General features: G+C 40.0%; 1 protein-coding gene across 2 annotated transcripts in view; it reads left to right on the top strand.

The window, feature by feature from the left end:
* or (AP-3 complex subunit sigma-2 or) overlaps window positions 1-21,929 on the top strand; it is a 76,605-nt gene that overhangs the window by 12,305 nt on the left and 42,371 nt on the right. For both annotated transcript variants that reach the window (XM_067098609.1, XM_067098601.1), the window contains exon 2: window positions 7,679-7,770. In XM_067098609.1, the coding sequence (XP_066954710.1) occupies window positions 7,679-7,770 (92 nt within the window). The remainder of the gene's footprint in view (window positions 1-7,678; window positions 7,771-21,929) is intronic.

The raw sequence follows: 21,929 nt of genomic DNA, 5'->3' as shown, positions 1-21,929 counted from the left end.
TACTGCAGCAAAGGATGTAAAACCAGATTGAGTAAATCTTGTTATGATTCACACACAATTTGCAGTAATTGTAGGGGCAGAAGTGTAGTAGTGAGATAACTTGCGCTGAATGCAATGACTGGGACGAGAAAAAGTGGAAAGTACTTAAATCTCACTTAGACAAGTTAGAAAGGGATAGGAAGAGGAAGGTGACCTCTAGAGCCGAGAGACAAGCGTCACATAGCCTAGAAACCACTCCTAAACCTAGTTTAGAAAGATCTGCATTCCTTCTTCCCCTATTCCCACTTTTTCTCCTGTTACTAACCCTCCTACTATTAATCCATCTACTGTGCCTGGCTCCCTTGCTTCCACCTACTCCCGTGCCTGGCTCCCTTGCTTCTGACTCTAATACCATTGCCAGTCTCGAAGCTAGATTTAACAAGAAGATTAACCTTGTTGTTAATACAGTGGCAGAGTTAGGAGCATCACTGTAATTGTTGAGCAAAGTGTATGCAGAAAAAGTGACAAGTGACAGGGTTGTGCAAGTGTAGAAGGTGGCTACTCTTCCCGCCGGTTCTCCTAGATGAAGACATACTGGAAGTCCAAGGGAGGCTGGTGGGGTTTGCCCACCAGTAGTCGCCACCTCAGTCGAGCCTGTTGCACGTTCCCAGGTATCGACAGACAGCCACTGGAAAGGTGTCTCGTTGGATGTGCACCAGTTGTCGTCTAGTTGTGACATTTCCAGCGCAGACAGGAAACGCTGTAAACATTTTCTTGATTTTTCACATCTGCTGAAGAGACATGCAGATGATGTTGGTCGCTGTTCTCCGCTTCGTGTTAAGGGGTGCAAAAAGGCTAATCTCAGCCCACAGCCTTCCTGCATTTACGCTGTGGCTCTATCCCTGCTTCAGTCCAGCATCTGCTTTCCACATGGGACAGTCCAGAAACCTTCTCTCCTTAGTGCCCAGCTGTTGAGTGCCCTTACTTGGCTCCCAAGTGCCCAACAAAGCCTCTCAGATGCCCAATGTCATTGTCCAAGTGCCTGGGTCCTCTAGAGCACTCGGTGCCTCTTCCTGAGTTCCTGGTGCCAGCTCCCAAGCGCCTGGTGCCAACTCTTCAGCACCAGTCTCCAGCTCCTGTAAATCAAGATGAGCCGGTACTGGCTCAAACAGCAGTTGGCTGAAATAATGAGCTTACTGAAGAAAGCTCCTTCCATCTCCAAGCCTGCTCATGATGAGTCCCTGTCTCCGGTCTCCTCAGGAGAAGAGGAGCTGATCAAGAACCTGCTCCTCCTTTGGCCTGTGCAGCTCTTCTGCAGTATTTGCTGGTGAACTTTCCCTCCTTTTTCACCCCAGCTGCCCTGGTCTCGCCTGCATTGACCTTTATGATGAGGAGTCATCCAGATGACAGAGCTAGGCTCCCCAAGATGGTGCTTTCTTCATCTTCTAAGAAGGCTCTTAAAGGGATGGAATATGTATTGGCTTTCTGCTAAGAGGGAGCAAGGCAAAGCTTCCTTCGCTCTTCCCTCCCTCACGCTTAGTCCATAGGAGATATCTTTCCTATGTCACTGGGGAAGCTCCTTCTCTGGGGGTAGTTGCCTCCTCCCAAGGGGACTTCTCCGGCCTCGTTGACTCTTCCCATCGTTCTGCATTCTCGTTGGCGGAACTAGACCACCTTGTCAAGGATCTCTTCAAGGTGTTCGAAGTCTTTAGTTTCTTGGACTGAACAGTTGGAGCACTGGCCAAGAAGATCGAAGACTTCAGTGACTTAGCAGGAGACATTGCCTTGGACTGGTTGGGAGTTCTGTCCTGCACAGACAAGGCAATTAGAGATGGCTCTCTTGAGCTCGCTGCTCTTGTCTCCTTGGGAATTTTTAAAGAAGAGGGAACTTTGGTTGCTCCTTTACAACTAAAGGAGTCACTCAGATCCAGAAATCGGGTCTTTTGTTTTTGCCGTTGGATCCTCATCACCTCTTCCCTCAGGACGCTGTGAGGGAAATTACTTCAGACCTCCAAAGAAGTCTACCCAGGATCTTCTGTCACAATCTTCCAAACGCCCCAAGGATTCATCAACATTGGCTCCCAAGATGGCCTCTCCACTCCAGCAGCCCTCTCGTGGAAGTTAGCCCAAGACACAGCCTAAGTCCCACTCCAATGTCTACTTCTCGGCCAGATCTGTCAGAAAGTTCTTGACAAAGTCTGTGCCTAAAAAATGAGGAGGAAGTCCTTTGTGCATCAGTGGGAGCTAGACTTCTCGAGTTTTTGGCAGAAGTGGAAGATCAGAGGTGCAGAGCCATGGATTATCAAGGTTCTGAAGGAGGGCTACGCCATCCCGTTCTCGAAGAGCCCCTCCCCTTTAGTCACTTCTCCCATCATATTGACGGCCTACTCAAGAGGCTCAGTGAAACATTCAGCCCTTTTGGAGGAGGTCTCCTCCCTCATTCTAAAGAGGGCCATAGAAGAGGTCAAGGACATCAGCTCAGAGGGCTTCTACAACAGTCTTTTTGTGGTTCCCAAAACATTGGAGGGGTTGGAGACCAGTCCTCAATGTAAGCGCCCTCAATCTGTTTCTCTGGAAGACAAAGTTTAAGATAGAGACAAACCATTCAATCCTGTCATCCATTCACCAGGGCAATTGGTTGATTACCATGTATATGTAGGACTCATACTTCCACATCCCCATCCATCCAGACTCCAGGAAGTATGTAAGATTCATCTTGCAGGAAAAAGTTTTCCAGTTTCGGGCTCTTTGCTTCACCCTCTCTAAGGTACCGCGTGTTCACTCGAGTCCTCACTCCTTTAGTGAAATGGCTCCAATTGATAGGCATAAACATCAGTCTGTACCTGGACGACAGGCTTCTGTGATCCCTAGCAAGGGAGAAGTACACAAAGGACTTGCACAAGATTCTTCTCCTCACTCAGGAACTGGGTATTCTCATCAACTTCCAGAAGTCCCATTTGACCCCGTCGCAAGAGATCCTTTATTTGGGGATGACTCTCAACTCTCAGACTTTTTGGGCTTTTTTGTCTCCCAAGAGAACCACCAGCTGCCTTCAGATGGTCCACAATTTTCTAGCCCTATCATCTTGCTCTGCCTGTCAGTGGATGACCCTGCTGGGGACACTATCATCCATTGAGACGTTTGTCAAGCTGGGCAGCTTCATATGAGAGTCCTTCAGTTCTTCCTGAAGGCCAACTGGAACAGGAAAACACAGCCCGACACCTATGTGTTTTCTATAACCCTGGAGATCAAGTCAGACCTGCTATGGTGGCTGTCCGGAGAAAGACTTTCAAAAGGAGAGTCTCTTCATCCTCCGAGCCCCGACCTAGACTTCTACTCAGACGCATCAGCTCTAGGCTGGGGAGCCCTTCTGGGGAACTAGGAAGTTTTGGGGACATGGTCCCTGGAAGAACAGAACCCTCACATAAATGTCTGAGAGCTGAAAGAGGTTCACTTGAAACTTCAGTTTTTCTTGAGCATGGTCTACAAGACAGTGGTAGTCCATGCGGACAATACCAAGGCCTTAACGCACATTCGAAAGCAAGGCAGCACTCCTTCCTTCTCTCTCTACCAGGCAGAAAGAGATCTGTGGGCGGATCAGATTCAAGTGACGCTGGTCACTCGATTTATTCAGGTCAAACTAAATGTTTTGGCAGACGAGGTGAGCTGTCGGAAGCAGGTCCTTCCCACCAAGTGGACCTTGGACCCCTAGTCTGTCTGGATCTTTGGAGACTATGGGGGGCAAACCGACACTGGACCTGTTTGCCACCTCAAAGAACCATCACCTTCCTCTCCTTGGTTCTCCATCCTTGGACCCTCTAGCATGGGCAACAGATGCCATGCTGCAAGATTGGTCTGATCTGGACCTGTACGCTTTTCCCCCCTTCAGCATGGTCAGGGAAGTGCTGAACAAATTTCATTCTCATTGCAATGTAACTATGACCCTCATAGCCTTGTTCTAGTCTCTAAAAGAGTGGTTCCCGGACCTTCTGCTGTTGTTGGTGGACTTTCCAAGACTCCTTCCCCAAAAGCTGTTTACTCAACCCCACTTCAGGAGATACCACCAAGGGTTGTCTGCTCTTGCTCTGACAGGCTTCAGACTGTCTGCAAGCTCGTCAGAGTGAAAGGGTTTTCAAGAGAAGCTGCAGAGGCTATTGCAAGATGCAGGCGTCAGTCGTCTTGCAGTGTCCACTAGGCCAAGTTGGCAGTTTTCCAACGATGGTGTCTCAGACACAAAGTCTCTTCTTCTGAGACATCTTTAACACAAATTGCGGATTTCTTTTATCTGAGGAGCTCTAGGAATTTGTCTTCCTCCACCATTAAGGGGTATTGCGCTATGTTGAGCTCAGTTTTTAAGCATAGAGGCCTGGATCTTTTGTCTAACAACGACCTCATTAAGTCCTTTGATATGTCCAAGCAGAAGAAGGACAATCTGGTGTCTTGGAACCTGAACGTAGTGTTGAAGTGATTGATAGATCCCTCCTTTGAACCCCTTCATTCCACTTTCCTGAGGAACCTTATTCATAAGACTCTCTTCCTCATGGCTTTGGCTAGTGCTAAGCATGTTAGTGAGATCCAGGCCACTGATAAAAGGGTAGGATTTTCCTGAGGAGATGCAGTTTGCTCCTTTACCCTAGGTTTTTTAGCCAAGAATGAGGACTTGTCCAAGCTCTGGCCCCATTCTTTTACAATTAAAAACTTAATGGGAATCCTTGGCTCTGAGGAAGAAGAGAGAGTTCTTTGTCCTGTTAGAGCCCTGAGGTATTATCTGAACAGGGCTGAGAAGATCAGAGGGCCATCCAGTAACCTCTGGTGATTGGCTAAGAACCCGTCTCATCCTCTCTCTAAGAACACATTGTCGTTCATCCTGAGGGACTTGATTTCTGAGGCACACCCTCAGATTCAGGACATTTGGCCTACTTTCAAAGTGAAAGCTCATGATGTCAGAGGCATCATGAGCTATCTCTACCTCCTTTGCTTTCAGGCACAATATAGCCCTTACTTCATTCTGCAGTTGACCTACTGGAAGTGTAAATCTATCATCAATGTCTCACTATTTGAAAGAAGAAACGGTTTTTGAAAATTGCAGTACCTTGGGGCCATTATTGGTGGCTGGCATGGTATTGGGAGAGGAATTATAGGAAACATTCTTTTTCTCCTACTATCTTTTCTCCTTGGTTTAGGGTTTTGAGTTTTGGGGAGCCTGGGAGTGCAGTGTACCTGGAGTACCCACCAGTCTTAGTGGATGGGTGGTGGTCTTTTCAGTGTAGGTGACAGCGTTGTCTGGTTGTTTTTAATGTTTGTACTGCGCCCGGGGCAAGGGCACTTATATATGCTTTGCTAGCAATCAGGCCTATCCTCCGCTGCAAGGCTCCCACTTAAGTAGAGGCGACCCATGGCTCAACCGCCATGCCACTACAGGTTAGGATGAGCACCAACCAGAGGCAGTATTCTCCTGCAGTAGCTCTTTTACCAGGTAAGGAAATGACAAGCATTGTATCAATGCTGGCAGAATTTGTATTTCAAAGTCATTACCATACCTTAATGTTTTAAAGTAGAATATGTCCATGTATCCCACCTCCTATCAGTGTGGGATTCAGCTATGTAATTACTTGGTAAGCTACTTTTATGAAAATGAGATTTTCATAATAAAAGTAAGTTTCATGTACACTTATCCAATAATTACAGAATCAGAGCCCACCCTCCTCCCCTCTCATGGACATAAGGGCACAAACAAATTGAGCTTGTTTGCCATGTCATTCTCAGTGTTCCCTGATAGTGGGCGGGGCTAGTCACCTACACAAAACAACTGAAGCGCTACCGCGAATTTTTAAAAAAGGCTGCCGCACGAGTTAGAAACTATAGCTATGTAATTACTTGGTAAGTATATATGAAACTTGATTTTATTATGAAAATATATTTTTTTAATTTTTTTTTATGAATTACGTTTCATCTTTTTCTTGATTAAGACAGTGTGAAATTAAGGCAAAGGTCATTAGACTCAATTTGGTTTCCCCATACTACTTAAAATGATGCTTTTATATTGATCTCTATTTGTGCGTCTTAGAACCACAAGATGTTTTCTTGCATGTAAGAGGTTTTTCATAAGTTGGTAATAAGACTATAAAGCTAATATCTCATATCATAACTTGAGTTGTATATCCATGTGCAATACATTACAGGTTTCTTATAGGGTTACAAGTGCTGTATCATCTGGTGCTGAGGTTACATAGATAGGTATGAAGTTTGTCTTTGTTGAACTATCATAGTGATTGACAGTTTAATTTCATATTGTATTATATTAACAGTTGTTCTAGTAGTTCAGTCTTTTTTAAATATTATTTTTAGATATCTGCTTGAGAACTTGTAGGTATGAAAGACAGACATAAGCGGAAATTTTTTTTTCACATCTGGTTCAAGGGTTGTTTTAAATGACTTGAGAATGTAAACAGTATGTAAGAACAGATGTAAAAGTTTGCTGGGGAGGAGGGTTAAATGTGTCCACTCACTGTAGGTGGGATGGGTAGGTGGTAAAATCACAGGGGTGCAAGGGTGCCCACTGTGATACCATGCATATGGAGTTGCATATTTGGTTCTTATCCTTTTACATCTCCAGTAGCTGAGTGGATTAACTGTCTACATACTGCTTCATTGATCAACAATTTGACCTCCAGAGGAAGTTATCATTATCACCTATTTTCAGGCACTGCTTACTGCTTATAATGTTAACAAATATAAAGCTGTACAAATCAAAACATTTGTTAGAGTATTTTTGTGACCTACCTACCTTTCATGCTGAAAGCTCTTGCTTTTGCCTCCTTTAGATAGATTTCAGACGTAGTGTTTGTTGCTGAAACTTTTTTTTATACTTCATCACTATTACAGTAGTGCTAATTTAAAGCACTTTTCTTTGCTACTGTTCTGTCAGAATGATGGTTAACTGAATTTCATTGAATTTGTAATTGGTTTGTCTTTGTCTGTAATCATTGGTGTTATTTTGTGTTGCCTGGTACCTTGGTATAACTATGAGAACAATAAACACAAATGATGTGTTCATTCATCATACTTTGAGTATGATAAGGATAGTCAAGAAGCATTTTAAAATTAACTGGGGTATTGTTTTTGTGAGGTTTCATGCAGAACAGAAATCATTATTGTTGCATATCTTTTAAGGTACCATTTGTATAATATTTACACCTACAGTTGTAGTAATTATTCACCAAACTTAAGATTATTATTTGACAAATGCAATTCTTGAAGGTTACAGGCCATAAAAAGGAGAGGCATTTTTTTAAATATCAAGGTTTCCATTTGCATAAAAGACTATTTTGGGCCCCCTAATTCTGCCAGAGGTAATTCAGTACAGGTACTTTTAAAAATAAAAATTATTTTTCAAAGGTCTTTTTTATTTTGAATTAGTTATTTTATAATTTCAGAAAACTGTAATCATGTACTCATGTTTTCAATGGAAGAGTTTCATAAATATTTGATGGAAGAATTGTTAATGCTGGGTAAGGCAAGTATGAACTTCAATATTTCCTTTGTTGGATCTGTTTAGAAGATGTTCCACACACCACAACAGATAAAAGTGAGAAAAAACTATTTCTGCACAGGATCATCATAAACTTTTTATTTACTTGTACTTGCATTGCGCATTTTCATAATTATCTCTTCAGTAATTTTTACCTTTTATCCACAGAATGAGGAGATACAACAGCAGATAATCAAGGAGACATTTCAGTTAGTGTCCAAAAGAGATGACAATGTTTGCAACTTCCTGGAGGGAGGCAGGTAAACTTTTTACTTTTACTTTCTCTGTCAGAATATCCTTATTTAAATGAAATAATTAAGAAGTGCAATATTTTGATGTTGATGTCTCCTTTAATGTAAATCTTTATTGTCTGATGATAAAATTTGGATGCTTTTAGTTGAGGTCTAAAATGATGATCAGTGCTATGTAATATAGTTGTTCCTCAAATTTCATGGGTTCCATTTACATTGATTAGATTATTTGTGTAATTTTCCTGAATAGTTAAATGGAATAATTTTTTAAGCTTTGCAGCTATTTGCATAAGTCGTCAGATGACTCAAGGAAAAAGAAAGTGTAGTTGGTCATAAATGCATAAAATAAAATAATATATTTGTGTTTTACCTCCAAAATACTTGTACAGTAATGTATGCACAAATCAGTCACAATAAGGAAAAACTGAAAAATGTCGCATGCTTGGAAACTGCAGACATCCTGTGTAGAAAAGAAAAATTTAAATAAAGGTAAAGCTGTAATCCTCATATTGTTCGGAATGTAAAAAAAAAAAAGCTAAAAAATCTTACTATTGCAGTTCACAAAAGAATTGCAAATCTGTGCACCTTGTTGAGCAGTGCCAGCATCTTTGTCTCAGCTCCTAGCTTCATTCACATGTTTGTCTTGTGCAGTAATCAGTAGTTTTAGAGTTCCCATGTTTTCAGTGAGGTGCAGGTGTATAATCTTGAATTCAATCATGAACCAAAAGTTTAATACTCCTAGTATAACTAAAAGTGCTATCAAGAGGCAAAAAGATTGAGTTGTTAGATATTTTATGTTTTGTTTACTCATATTCTGAATCTGTTAGGCAAATAGAAGTTGAAGGATCTAGCTCTGCAGACTTCAAAGCCAGCAAAGGCAAGTTTGATTATTACAGGAAAAGGTTTGGACTGCAAATGTAAGAGTAAAGGAGAAGCAGCTAATGAATTTCCAGATACCATCAAGAAACTTGCAGAGGAACTAGGATGTGTACTTGAGCAGATATTAAATACAGTATTCTGGAAAAAAGTTCCAGAGGACATTCATTGGCCAAGAAGAGAGCTTGGAACCAGGTTTTAAGACAGCGAAAGAGAAAGTGGTGATGATGGTATGTGCTAATGCCACCTGATTTATAAAGCTGCTAATTCTTGGCTTGTGAAGGGAAAAGATAAACTTCCACTACCTGTCTTTTGGATGTATAACATGAAGGCATGGACTACCAGAACACTTCTCCTAGAGTACTTTCATTAATGCTTTGTCCTGAATGTCAGAAGATACCTTGACAATAAGTTATTACCCATTAAAGTCTTACTGATACTAGGGGTAACCTAGAATCCCATGAGTTCAACTCTGAAGGCATCAAAGTAATCTGCTAGCCCCCAGCACAGCATCTCTTATCCAATCTCTGTATCAGGGTATCATAAGTCTGCTTAAGGGGTGCACCGACTGCCAAATTTTTGAGGAATGGTCAAATTTTAGTTATTAACAGTTTTCAGCTGTTTTATGCCTAAATAAAATGTCCTGAAGCAATAATGATAAAGAAAATTTTTAGATTGGTTTTTTGACAATTTTGTTCATCGCTTGTATGGCACTGTGAACCACAAATTGTAAAAAGGTTTATAAAAAATGTCTGTATGAATAATTCTGGATAGGATCAAGTAAGTTATACACTGTTTTGGACTATTATATGTGTAAATAATGCTACGTATTTGCCTTCGATACTTACTGGATTCTGAGGGGCAACGGGTGATCACAGGGAGTTCTTTACATTATCAAGAAATCCACCTGTATTTTACTAAAACATCTCATTAAATAGACTGATTAAGACAACTCTGTAGATGAATAAACCAAGGAAATAGTGTTGGCTTAGGGCCTTCCTCGTGAGGGAAGATACGTAAACTCAGGGGTTCTCTTAATTAATTATTTTTATGTAAGTAACTTACCCAGTAATTACTTCACTAAAAGTTTATGCTCGAACCGCAGTTAGAGTTCTGAATTCTGCGGTAGCGATTCTTTTGTTTTGTGTAGATGACTATGCCTCGCCCACTTTCAGGGTACGAAAGAGGGACAACATGGCCAACACAACAATTTGTTTCTGCCGCTTGTAGCTTCAACGCCCGATGTTGTTATAGCAGCTTAGTGGTAAAGTATGTGTAGCCTGTAGCCTTTTCGGCATTTTTTCTCGTGACTTTTTTGGAATTGCTTTTTCAACATTTTGACTTTTCAGCTAGTTGGGATATATCCAACACTAGTAGTTCTAGTTTCTGGTATTGCAGTAAAGGCTTCAATACTCTGATGACAAAATTGACTTAAAATTCTCACACCTTGTGTTCCGGTTGTAGAGGACAAGTTTGCTCTATTAATTTGACTTGTGACGAGTGCAGGGATTGGGGAGAACAGAAATGGAAAACTTTAAATTCACATTTAGCAAGGTTAGACAGGGATAGGAAGAGGAAAGCAGCTGCTATAGCCAGCGGGAAATTAGCAAGTCAGGCTTTGACTTCTAGATTGAATAAGGCTGACATATCTGTTAATTCTCCAACTGTTAACCCTTCCCCACCTGCATCAATTAATTCTCCTAAACCACCTACTCCTTCTCCTGGCTCCATCGCTTCCGAATCCGATCGCTTTGCCAGCCTTGAGAATAAATTTGAGCAACGTTTAAATCTGGTAGTGAGTACAGAGGCCCAGTTAGAGGGGCATCAGTGCATGTCCTGATGGACAAGTTTGGAAAAAGTGCTAAAGGTGAAGTGTCAGTGGAGGAGGCGGCTGCTTGTTCTGCTGATTCTCCTAGGCATCGGTCCCTGCCATACTCCCTGCTACCTGGGAGGAGGCATACCGGTAGCCCAAGGGAGGTGAGTGGGGTGTGCCCACGGGCAGTCGTCCCCCAGTCCAGTCTGTTGCATCCCAGGTTGTGACTAGAGACAGTCGCTGGAAAGGCGTATCAGAAGTTCATCAGCTCACAATGAATCTTGCCTGCTTAAGAGACATTTCTTGGGTAAAGATCAGTGCCTGCACCTCCCTTACAAGGGAATGAGGGAGCTATCCTTCAGTCCTCAACCTTTGTGTAGCAAGTGGGACAGTCCGGAGCTTTTCTCCTCTCCTCAGCGCCAGGAGCGAGGATCTGGCTCACTGCACCTTTCGAGTGAGCAGCTCCAGATTTCATGTAAGTGCCCTGTTCCTTCTGAACGTCCTGTGTCGACGGGACTCATTGATGAGCGTCATGAAGCAGACGAGTGCCCTGTAGCAGCCAGGCACCCTGATGCAGCCAAGCTGCCCTGATGCAACTAAGTGCCCTGAAGCAGCCAAGCCCCCTGCCACAGCCAGGCGCCCTGAGGTGGTTGGACTCTTTTTTTTCATCATGGCATCCCTGAAGCTTCCTATCTTCCCCTAGTGCCTGAGGCCCTTCAAGACTCCAAGCACCCTATATCTTCTGATAATCCTTCTCCTGCATTGGACCCAGTGCTTGAGCCTTTGCACGTAAACTGGATAATATCCATCTTTTACAGAAATGTGCAGCACAGACAACTCCTGAATTAGACCCAGTTTTGTCTCCGATCTCTTCTGAAGATGAGGAAGGGGAGCAGGACTCATCCTCCATGCTGTATGCAGTAGGAATTTTTCACTCCGGCCTCTCCTTCCTCTCTAGCTTCATCTTTCTTGATGAGCAATCACGGCCTCTCCTTCCTCTCTAGTTTCGTCTTTCTTGATGAGCAATCAGCCCATGGATTCGACAAGACTTCCTAAGTTGGTTCTCTCTTCTTCATTGGAGAAAGCTCTTCGCCAAGTAGAAAACTGGCTTTTCGAGAAGAGGGAACAAGGGAAAGCCTGTTTTAGTGTTACTCCCTCTTGTCTCGCACGTATGCGGTACTTGTCATACGCAATGGGAGAAGCTCCTTCCCTGGGAGTGGCTGCCTCCTCCCAGGGGGACTTTTCTGCGCTCATTGACTCGGGGCATAGGTCGGCTCTCGCTTCAGCCAAGACGTTCTTTTTAGCCAAGGAGATGGGGCATCTTTTGAATACATAGTTTGTTCAAGTCCTTCAAGGTGTTGAGTTATTCGACTAGTGTTTGGGAGCAGTTGCCAAGAAGCTTCAAGATCTGGCTTTTTTGTGTGATGAAATTTCAGACCTGTTTAATTGTCTTTCCTGAGCAGATAAAGCTGTTAGAGATGGCTCAGAGGAATTAGCTGCCCTCTATGCCATTGGCGTGCTTAAGAAGTGTGAACTTTGGGTCTCGTTCACATGGAAGAGTGTTACGGCCCCACAGAAATCAGCTCTCCTTTTTTTTCCCCCCTCTGGACAAGCAACATTTGTTTCCACAATCCACTGTAAGTGAGATTGCAGCAAGTCTACACCAGAAATCAACTCAAGATTTGTTGACCCAGTGGACGAAACGCCAGAGGGACTGGTCTGTAAACCTTCATCTCCTCTCGAGCAACCAAAGCCATTTCGTGGAGGGAATCAGAGACTGCGCTCCGGATCCCAAGGATCAATTAGATTTGCTCCCCTGGCAATCAAGAAATCTTCTTCCAAACCATCCTCATGCAAGTAAGAATTTAGTCCTTCATGCTCCAGTAGGGGCCAGGCTTCATCTCTTCTAGGAGAGATGGAGCAAAAGAGGAGTGGATCAGTAGGTGGTGAAAGTTTTAAAGGAGGAATACTCTATTCACTTCAGGGAGAATCTGCCATTGACCAACATTCCCGTCATATTGATGGCTTACTCTGTAAGATCAGAGAGATATTCAGCCCTATTGAAGGAAGTGTCCTCTCTTCTGAGCAAGAAAGCCATAGAAGTAGTAAAAAAGGCAGACTTGAAAGGATTTTACAATCGCCTTATTGTAGTGCCCAAGGCCTCAGGGTGTTGGAGACCTCTGCTCGATATAAATGTGTTGTTGAACGTCTTCGTAGAGAAGACAAAATTCAACATGGAAACCATCCATTTGGTTCTTGCTTCCATCCGTCAGGGAGATTGGATTATCTCCCTGGACATGCAAGATGCTTATTTCCATATTCCGATTCACCCTGACTCAAGGAAATAACTCCCATTTGTTTTCGAGGACCAGATCTATCAGTTTCGAGCACTTTGTTTCTGTCTCTCGACAGCCATACAAGTTTTCACTTGAGTGTTGGCTCCTTTGGCGGGTTGGCTACAGCTAGTGAGAGTGAGTATCACACTTTATCTGTGTCGAGTTTTCGACTCAACAGAAATAGTTCTGCTGATGTAAGACGTCTGATGACGTCATAAGAATTACTACCATTGTCAGAGATCACAGACACAGGGGCGGAATAAATAGCACAGTATTGTCTAAAAATATTAATGAAGACATCCAAGTGGTATGAACTGGCCATCTTCTGATTTGACAGTTACTGTTGCAGTAGGAAGAGCTACGCTATAATTATGACAAGAAGCTTGATTATGAATTATTGATGCAAAGAGATGTAAAGGAATATATGGCTGTTAACCCTCTAACGCTGAGCCTCTATTTACAAAAACGTCTCCCGTATGCTGGCGGCGTTCGGGAGTTAGCGCCAAGCAGAAAAAGTTTTTTAAAAAAACACAGCACGCTTTAGTTTTTAAGATTAAGAGTTCATTTTTGGCTCCTTTTTTTGTCATTGCCTAAAGTTTAGTATGCAACCATCAGAAATGAAAAAATATCATTATCATATATAAATATTGAAATATATGACAGCGCAAAAAAAATTTTCATATATAATTTTATATAAATCGCACCGTGAGCAAAACGGTTAAAGCTAACGCATTATTTTCTTTTTCTTTGTATTGTACACTAAATTGCAATGATTTTTGTATATAAAAATTGTAAAACGATCAAAGCAACACAGAGAAAATATTATCACAAAATGATGCATGAATTTAAATAACGTGCGGACATAAAAATGTTTTTTCAAAAATTCACCATAAATCGAAATATTGTGCTAGAGACTTCCTGTTTGTTGAAAAATGAAGGTAATTGATTGAATATTACTAGACTGTAAGTGTTTTAGCTATAATTGCAGTTTTTTTCGACCATTTCGTCGAGTTAAAGTTGACCAAGGTCAAATTTTTCTATTTATCGTGATTTATATGAAAATATTTCAAAAGTGATAAAAGCTACAACCATGAGTTATTTTCTGTTGTATTGTACATGAAATTGCACACATTTTTATATATAAAAGTTTATGTAACGACTAATATAAAACGGTGCAAACATTACGACAACGTGACGAAAGAATTTCTGAGATGTTCAGCCAAGTTACTGCACGGACGTAAGGAAAATGTTTTTTTCAAAAATTCACCATAAATTGAAATATTGTGCTAGAGACTTCCAATTTATTGAAAAATGAAGGTAAATGATTCAATATTACTAGAATGTAAGAGTTTTAGCTTACAATTGGGTTTTACGACCATTTCGGTAGAGTTAAAGTTGACCGAAGGTTGAAATTTGGAAGTTATCGTGATTTATGTGAAAATATTTCAAAACTGATAAAAGCTACAACCATGAGTTATTTTCTGCTGTATTCTACATGAAATTGCACACATTTTCATATATAAAAGTTTATGTAACGACTAATGTAAAACGATGCAAACATTACGACAACGTGACGAAAGAATTTCTGAGATGTTCGGCGAGTTACTGCGCGCAGACGTAAGGAAAAAGTTTTTTTTTTTCAGAAATTCACTATAAATCGAAATATTGTGTTAGAGACTTCCAGTTTGTTGCAAAATGAAGGTACATGATTGAATATTACTAGAATGTAAGAGTTTTAGCTTATAATTGCGTTTTTTTACCATTTCGGTCGAGTTAAAGTTGACTGAAGGTTGAAATTTTGGCAGTTATCGTGATTTATATGAAAATATTTCAAAACTGATAAAAGCTACAACCATGATTTATTTTCTGTTGTATTCTACATGAAATTGCGCACATTTCCATATATAAAACTTTATGTAACGACTAATATAAAACAGTGCAATAATTACAACAAAATTATGAAAGAATTTCTGAAATTTTCGGTCGAGTTACCGCGCGGACGTATGGAAAAAGTTTTTTTCAAAAATTCACCATAAATCGAAATATTGTGCTAGAGACTTCCAATTTGTTGCAAAATGAAGGTAAATGATTGAATATTACTAGAATGTAAGAGTTTTAGCTTACAATTGCGTTTTTCAACCATTTCGGTCGAGTCAAAGTTGACCAAAGGTTGACATTTTTTGTAGTCGACGTACGGTACATCCACTCGGCACCCAACAGACAATTTTAGTCAACGTACAGTACGTCCAAGTCGGCGTTTAAGGGTTAATAGAATTCAGTGGAAGTTCATCACACCTCATGCTCCTTGGCAGGGGATATTTTATGAACGCCTTATTGGGCTAACCAAGTCCTGTCTGAAGAAGGTGCTGTTCAAGAAAAGAGTTAATCAAGAGGAATTAGAAACAGTGTTAAAGGAAATTCAGTGTAAATTGAATAATCGTCCCTTAACTTATATAGATGCTGAAACTCCCATTGAACCTCTTGCCCCAATTCATTTGTGGTGTGGTAGGATCATTAGTCCTGTGCCATCAATAGTGTTGGATGATCAACAAGATCCAAACTTTTTGGATCATAGTGAACTTAAGCAGCGCTATAGCCAACTGTCTGTCATTCTTAACCACTTTGAAAATATATGGAGAAATGAATATTTAACTGCTCTACATGAAAAACATTATGGTAGCTCACAAGCATGCCAGGATAAAGCACCACGTGTGGGGGACGTAGTTATTGTTGAACAGCCAGGTCCTCAACATGAGTGGCCTTTAGGTCATATTGTGAAAGTGTATCATGATAAAAATGGTATTATAAGAGTAGTGGATGTTCTCTGCAATGGATCAATAAGTAAACGTACCATAGACAAACTGGTTCCTGTGGAAATCCACTCACCACTTATAAACTCCACAATCGTGCAGGGTGAGGAATCACAAACTACTGTTAGTGGTGAAACCAAACAAATGCAAGAAGATAGTGGAAGTGAAGTGCATCCTTTGAGGAAAGCTACTTTCAAGGCTGCCAAGCTCTGACGCTATCTTATTGATCATGATCAAATCTAAGATTTGATTCTTTGCTTGTTGGGAGTGTGTCGAGTTTTCGACTCAATAGAAATAGTTCTGCTGATGTAAGACATCTGATGACGTCGCATGAAAGGTCTAATGTTTCATATTTATGTTTCTTTGATTCCATTGTGTTGTTAGTTGGAATTGATATATATTTCATTATTGGAATGATTACTATTGTATTCAATAGAAGGTATTTCTCATTTTCTTAAGTTTATCAGTTATGTACAAATAAGTCCGTTTCATTTAACCCTTTAACGCCGAAGCCCTATTTTCAAAAACGTCTCCTGTATGCCGCGGCCTCCGAGAGGTAGTACTAAGCGGAAAAAGTTTTTTCAAAAATCACAGCGCTTTAGTTTTCAAGATTAAGAGTTCATTTTGGCTCCATTTTTTCTCATTGCCTGAAGTTTAGTATGCAACCATCAGAAATAAAAAAATATCATTATCATATATAAATATTGGAATATATGACAGCGAAAAAAAACTCAGATATAATTGTGTACAAATCGCTGTAAGGAAAACGGTTGAAGCTAATGAGTTAATTTTTTTAGTTGCATTGTACACTAAATTGCGATGATTTTGGTATATAACAGATTTTAAAACGATTAAAGCAACACAGAGAAAATATTATCACAAAATGATGCATGAATTTAATAAGCGGATTTAAAAAAAGTTTTTTCAAAAATTCACCAAAATTCAAAATATTGTGCTAGAGACTTTCCAATTTTGCCAAAATGAAGGAAACTGATTGAATATTACTAGCCTGTACGTTTTTTTAGCTTACAATTGCATTTCTGAACCATTTCGATCGAGTTAAAGTTGTGAAGGTTGATTTTTTTCTATTTATCGTTATTTCGATGTAAATATAAAAACTGTGAAGAGCTAAAGGAATGATATATTTTTTGATGTATTCTACATGAAATTGCGCACATTTTGATGTATAACACTTTATATAACGAATAATATGAAATGGTGAGAAAATTACGACAAGCTGACGCAAGAAATGCTAGGATTTTCAGCGGAGTATCGCGCTGGAGCTTAAGGAAATTTTTTTCAAAAATTCACCAAAAATCTCAATAATGTGCTAGAGACTTTCCGTTTGTTGCAAAATGAAGGTAAATGATTGATTGTTACTTGAATGTAATAATTATGGCTTACGGATGCGTTTTTCGATCATTTGTCGAATCAAAGTTGAACGAATGTTAAAATTTTGTCAGTTATCGTGATTTCGGCGAAAATATTAAAAACTGTGAAGAGCTAAAGGAATGACATATTTTTGTTGTATTCTACATGAAATTGCGCACATTTTGATGTATAACACTTTATGTAACGAATAATATGAAACGCGTAAAAATTATGCAAGCTGACGCAAGAAATGCTAGGATTTTCAGCGGAGTACGCGGCGGAGCTTTAAGGAAAATTTTTTTTTTTCAAAATTCACCAAAATCTAAATAATGTGCTAGAGACTTTCCGTTTGTTGCAAAATGAAGGTAAATGATTGATTGTTACCGAATGTAATAATTATGGCTTACGGATGCGTTTTCATCATTTCGGTTTAATCAAAGTTGACCGAATGTTAAAATTTTGTCAGTTATCGTGATTTGATGTAAATATTAAAAACTGTGAAGAGCTAAAGGAATGATATATTTTTGTTGTATTCTACATGAAATTGCACATTTTGATGTATAACACTTTATGTAACGAATAATATGAAACGGGCGAAAAAAATTACAGCAAGCTGACGCAAGAAATGACAGGATTTTCAGCGGAGTTCACGCGTATGAGCGGAGGAAAATTTTTTTTTTAAATTTACCAAAATCCTAAATAATGTGCTAGAGACTTTTCCGCTTGTTGCAAAATGAAGGTAAATGATTGATTGTTACTCGAATGTAATAATTATGGCTTACGGATGCGTTTTTTCAATCATTTCGGTCGATCAAAGTTGACGAATGTTAAAATTCACTTTGGATACTGGGTCCTTCTCCAGCATCCCAGTCTAAAAACTCGCCTCACACGCTCACTTCCGACAGGCAGTATGCGCCTTTCACGGTCCTGACGCCTTTGTGACATCTCTGCAAACGTTCTGTTGCAGCACGAATACGCTAACACTCGCAAAAGTTCAACAAAACACGCCTGCATCAAAATATCGCTCTCGCAAGGTGCTGATCTGATGCTCTCTGATGCGAGATGGGGAAATTGGCGCATGCGCGCGTCTGGGTGACGCTCAGAAACAAAACAACAGCTGATCCGTGAACTCCCAGCATCCGCCGAGGCGGGATTTGAAATCTTCCGCAAACTAGGCCTACAATTATTTTTCCGCGAATATTTAAAAAAGCATTTTCAGTCGACGCTTGCAACGCCCACTCAGCATTCGACAGACAATTTTGAACGACGTTTAAAACGTCCAACAGGCGTTTAAGGGTTAAGAGGTGTGTTCGGAGTTCGGACATGACTTAGAGTCAAGTATTATTGAGGTTATTGTTATTTGTTGATGTTCATCATTAGCTGGGTTATTATATCTTTGATATTGTTAATCATTTAATTTTTCCATCTAGAAATGTCCCCCTTCCCTTTTACTACCTTATGGTCAAGCATTTATTTCATTGTATTGTTTATTGTAACATACGAACAATGTGTTTTGATTGAGAGGGCTGGGAGGCAGATCCCGCCAAAATTTTTTGTTGTTGAACTTTTTGTCTGAGCCTATTTTGTATGGGTTTTGTTTCCTCACTCATGCAAAAAGGTCCAGTATCTGGCATTTGACCTTGCATTTCCTACACTCTGATCAATATGTCAGAGGCATGGTACTCCCCCTCGCTCTTTCGACCAAGAGGAGTAGCCCAGGTGTGCAGAACTCCAGTTAGTTCAAGAGACTCACTCAGATTCCTCCCTCCAACCAGTGAGTCTTCCTAATGCAAAGGATGCATGGTTTGTATATCATGTTGGAACAAATCACAATTTTTGAAAGTAAATTGTATTTTTCCTAACTACAGGCAGTCCCCGGTTTACGACGGGGGTTCTGTTTTTACACTGTGTCGTAAACCGAAAATCATTGTAAACCGAAAAATCGTCAAAAATCCAAAGAAAACCTTATTTTTAATGCTTTGGGTGTATTGAAAATGATGCAAACTGCATTTTTATTGAGTTTTTCATCAAAAAAACCTTGAAATTTTGATTATTCTGCCGTTTTGGAGCCATATTTCTTCCGTTGGATCGGCATACGACTCATTGTAACCCCGGAACATACGTCGTAAACTGGGAAATAATTTCTGATGAATATATTTGAAAAGCATCGTAACCTCGGAACGTCGTAAGCCGGACCCGTTGTAAACCAGGGACTGCCTGTATACAAACCTTAGGTCCTTTACATTACTTATTATGCCCACCTCATGCCACCCCTCAACCTGAACCTGGACCGAAAGGCAAACTGGAATGTTTACATACGGGCAGGCGGGTATTCCCGCCTACCTGACGGAGTTACTGCCTAACCGCCTTGTTCAAGAATTAAACGGCCGTGTCCAGCTTCGCCATAAGTAATTCCTAATGTAAAGGACCTTAGGTTTGTATAGTTAGGAAAAATACAATTTACTTTCAAAAATTGCGGTTGTATATATACTTACCAAGTAATTACGGATGGAGCCCACCCTCCTCCCCGCACATGGACTCTTTGTTGCATAAACATATTGTTGTGTTGGCGATGATGTTCCTCTCTCATACTCTGAAAGTGGATGGGGCATAGTCATCTACACAAAAGAAAAGAATTGCTGCCTTGAAATTCAGAATTCTAACTGCTGTTTGAATAGAAACTCTTAGCTAAATAATTACTGGGTAAGTATATATAGAACTTAGTTTTATCATAAAAATGTCATATTTACATAGTAACCAAAGATCAGAAGAATGAAGAATTATGGGCAGGTACTAACAGGGTCCTGCTAAATGAATGAATTATGCGGGAGAAATATTCCATATAGCTGATGTCTTCATAACAGGGACATCGCAGAGGGGTAGATCAAGAGGTGGCATAAGGCCACTGCACATGGGGATAGAGTTGAGAGTGGTTTCACAGCCAAGGCCAATCTGCAAGAGATGCAAGGCAGTTACTTGCAAGAATAATAAGATGCTCAGAGGGAACTGAGGGAATGCACAGATGGTGCCAAATAACTCAGCTGAACACTAAATGCATAATTATGTTAACACTTGGTGCTTCAACATAATTTACTGAAGATGATTGCACAATGGAAATAGAAAATAAATCAGAGAAATAACAGGATCATGACTGACTAAGAAACTTATTCTGGTACATTATTTTCATCAAGATGACAATGTCCTCATCCAATAGGGGCGCCAGCGCTGGAGGGAGGGAAATGAAGGGATGCCACTACAAAGAGTACTCGTCCGAACCTCAGGGTCGAACACGTGGAGGAGTACAAGAGACAGGCAGAAATAAGACAGAAATACGCCTGGGCATCATCGTAGATGGAGTAGAAGTCAATCTCCACCTCGCGTTCCATAGCATTATGCACATGGGGCGTTCCCACATGGCAGGGCAGCCAGACTTTCTCTTTTTTGGCTCCTCCCCTTCTGGTCATCCGATGCCAGTGAGGAATTTGCATCTTCGAAGGCCACACTAAGAAATCAGAATCTTAGGCAGTCATTTTGAACAGAGAGAGGGATTAGGCTTACCCATATGGGGAAAGGAGAGAATTGGTGAAGGGGCGAATGAAACCCATAGTTCTTTCTATTTAAAAAATAATTAAAATGAATTGTGTTCTCTGTTGGTTACATTATTATGGTAAAACAGGTGAGGTTGCTTGGAAAGAAGTTTCCTTCATTGCAGTAAACATACTGTATCTTGAAACATTATTGCCAAAAACATGTTTAGATTAGTTCATGGACAATTTTGTTCATCACTTTTATAGCACTGTGAACGACAAATTGTAAAAAAACATAAAAAAAGTCTATATGAATAATCCTGGATAGGATCAGGTTTTAAAAATATTTCATATTGTCATATCAGTATTAATTGCTTACCCCACTGCAAAACAGAATTATTTTAGGGTGAACTATCGTAACTCAAGCACTACCTGAGCATTTTAATAGTTTTATCACAAAAAGTGCATTTAGTCATGAAAATTATATGAAAATACAGTAATTAGTGAATATTTCTCAGTGAAAAATACCGTGAATGGGTGAATTTTCAGAGAATAATGCGTATATATGTTCCATAGAGAAATCCACGAACAGGTGAGTCCACGAATTGTGAGACCACGAATAGGAGGGGTTTACTGTAACCCATTTTCTCTATGACATTACCACTAGAGAAAATGGGATATTTTAGTGGGTGACAATTATTTTTGTATAAAAATTTTTTACACTTTTTACAGGATTTTTTACAATTTTTTGCTCACAAGCATGAACAAAGTTGTCCATGAACCAATCTAAAATAATTTTTTAGCAATAACATTTCAAGATATGTTTATTTTACACAAATACCAGTCCAAAACAGTGTATAACTAAAACTGTTTTGGACTGTTATATGTGTAAAATAAACATATCTTGAAATTTTATTGCTAAAAAATAATTTTAGATTGGTTCATGGACAACTTTGTTCATGCTTGTGAGCAAAAAATTGTAAAAAATCCTGTAAAAAGTGTAAAAAAAATTTATACAAAAATAATTGTCACCTACTAAAATATCCCATTTTCTCTAGTGGTAATGTCATAGAGAAAACGGGTTACAGTAAACCCCCGTATTTGCGGTCTCACAATTCACAGACTCACCTGTTCGCGGATTTCTCTATGGAACATATATACGCATTATTCTCTGAAAATTCACCCATTCACAGTATTTTTCATTGAGAAATGTTCACTAATTACTGTATTTTCATCTCATCTTCATGACTAAATGCACTTTTTGTGATAAAACTATTAAAATACTCAGGTAGTGCTCGAGTTATGATAGTTCACCCTACAATAATTCAGTTTTGCGGTGGGGTAAGCAATTAATACCGATACGACAATATGAAATATTTTTTAAAATTTTGCGCGGGCGCAGGCAGCAGTGTACAATCAGGCAGCAAGAGAGACC

This window comes from Macrobrachium rosenbergii, chromosome 4, assembly GCF_040412425.1.
Source record: "Macrobrachium rosenbergii isolate ZJJX-2024 chromosome 4, ASM4041242v1, whole genome shotgun sequence".
Classification (NCBI taxonomy): domain Eukaryota; kingdom Metazoa; phylum Arthropoda; class Malacostraca; order Decapoda; family Palaemonidae; genus Macrobrachium; species Macrobrachium rosenbergii.
Note: the sequence above shows the minus strand (reverse complement) of the source record. Positions and strands in the feature narration are given on the sequence as shown.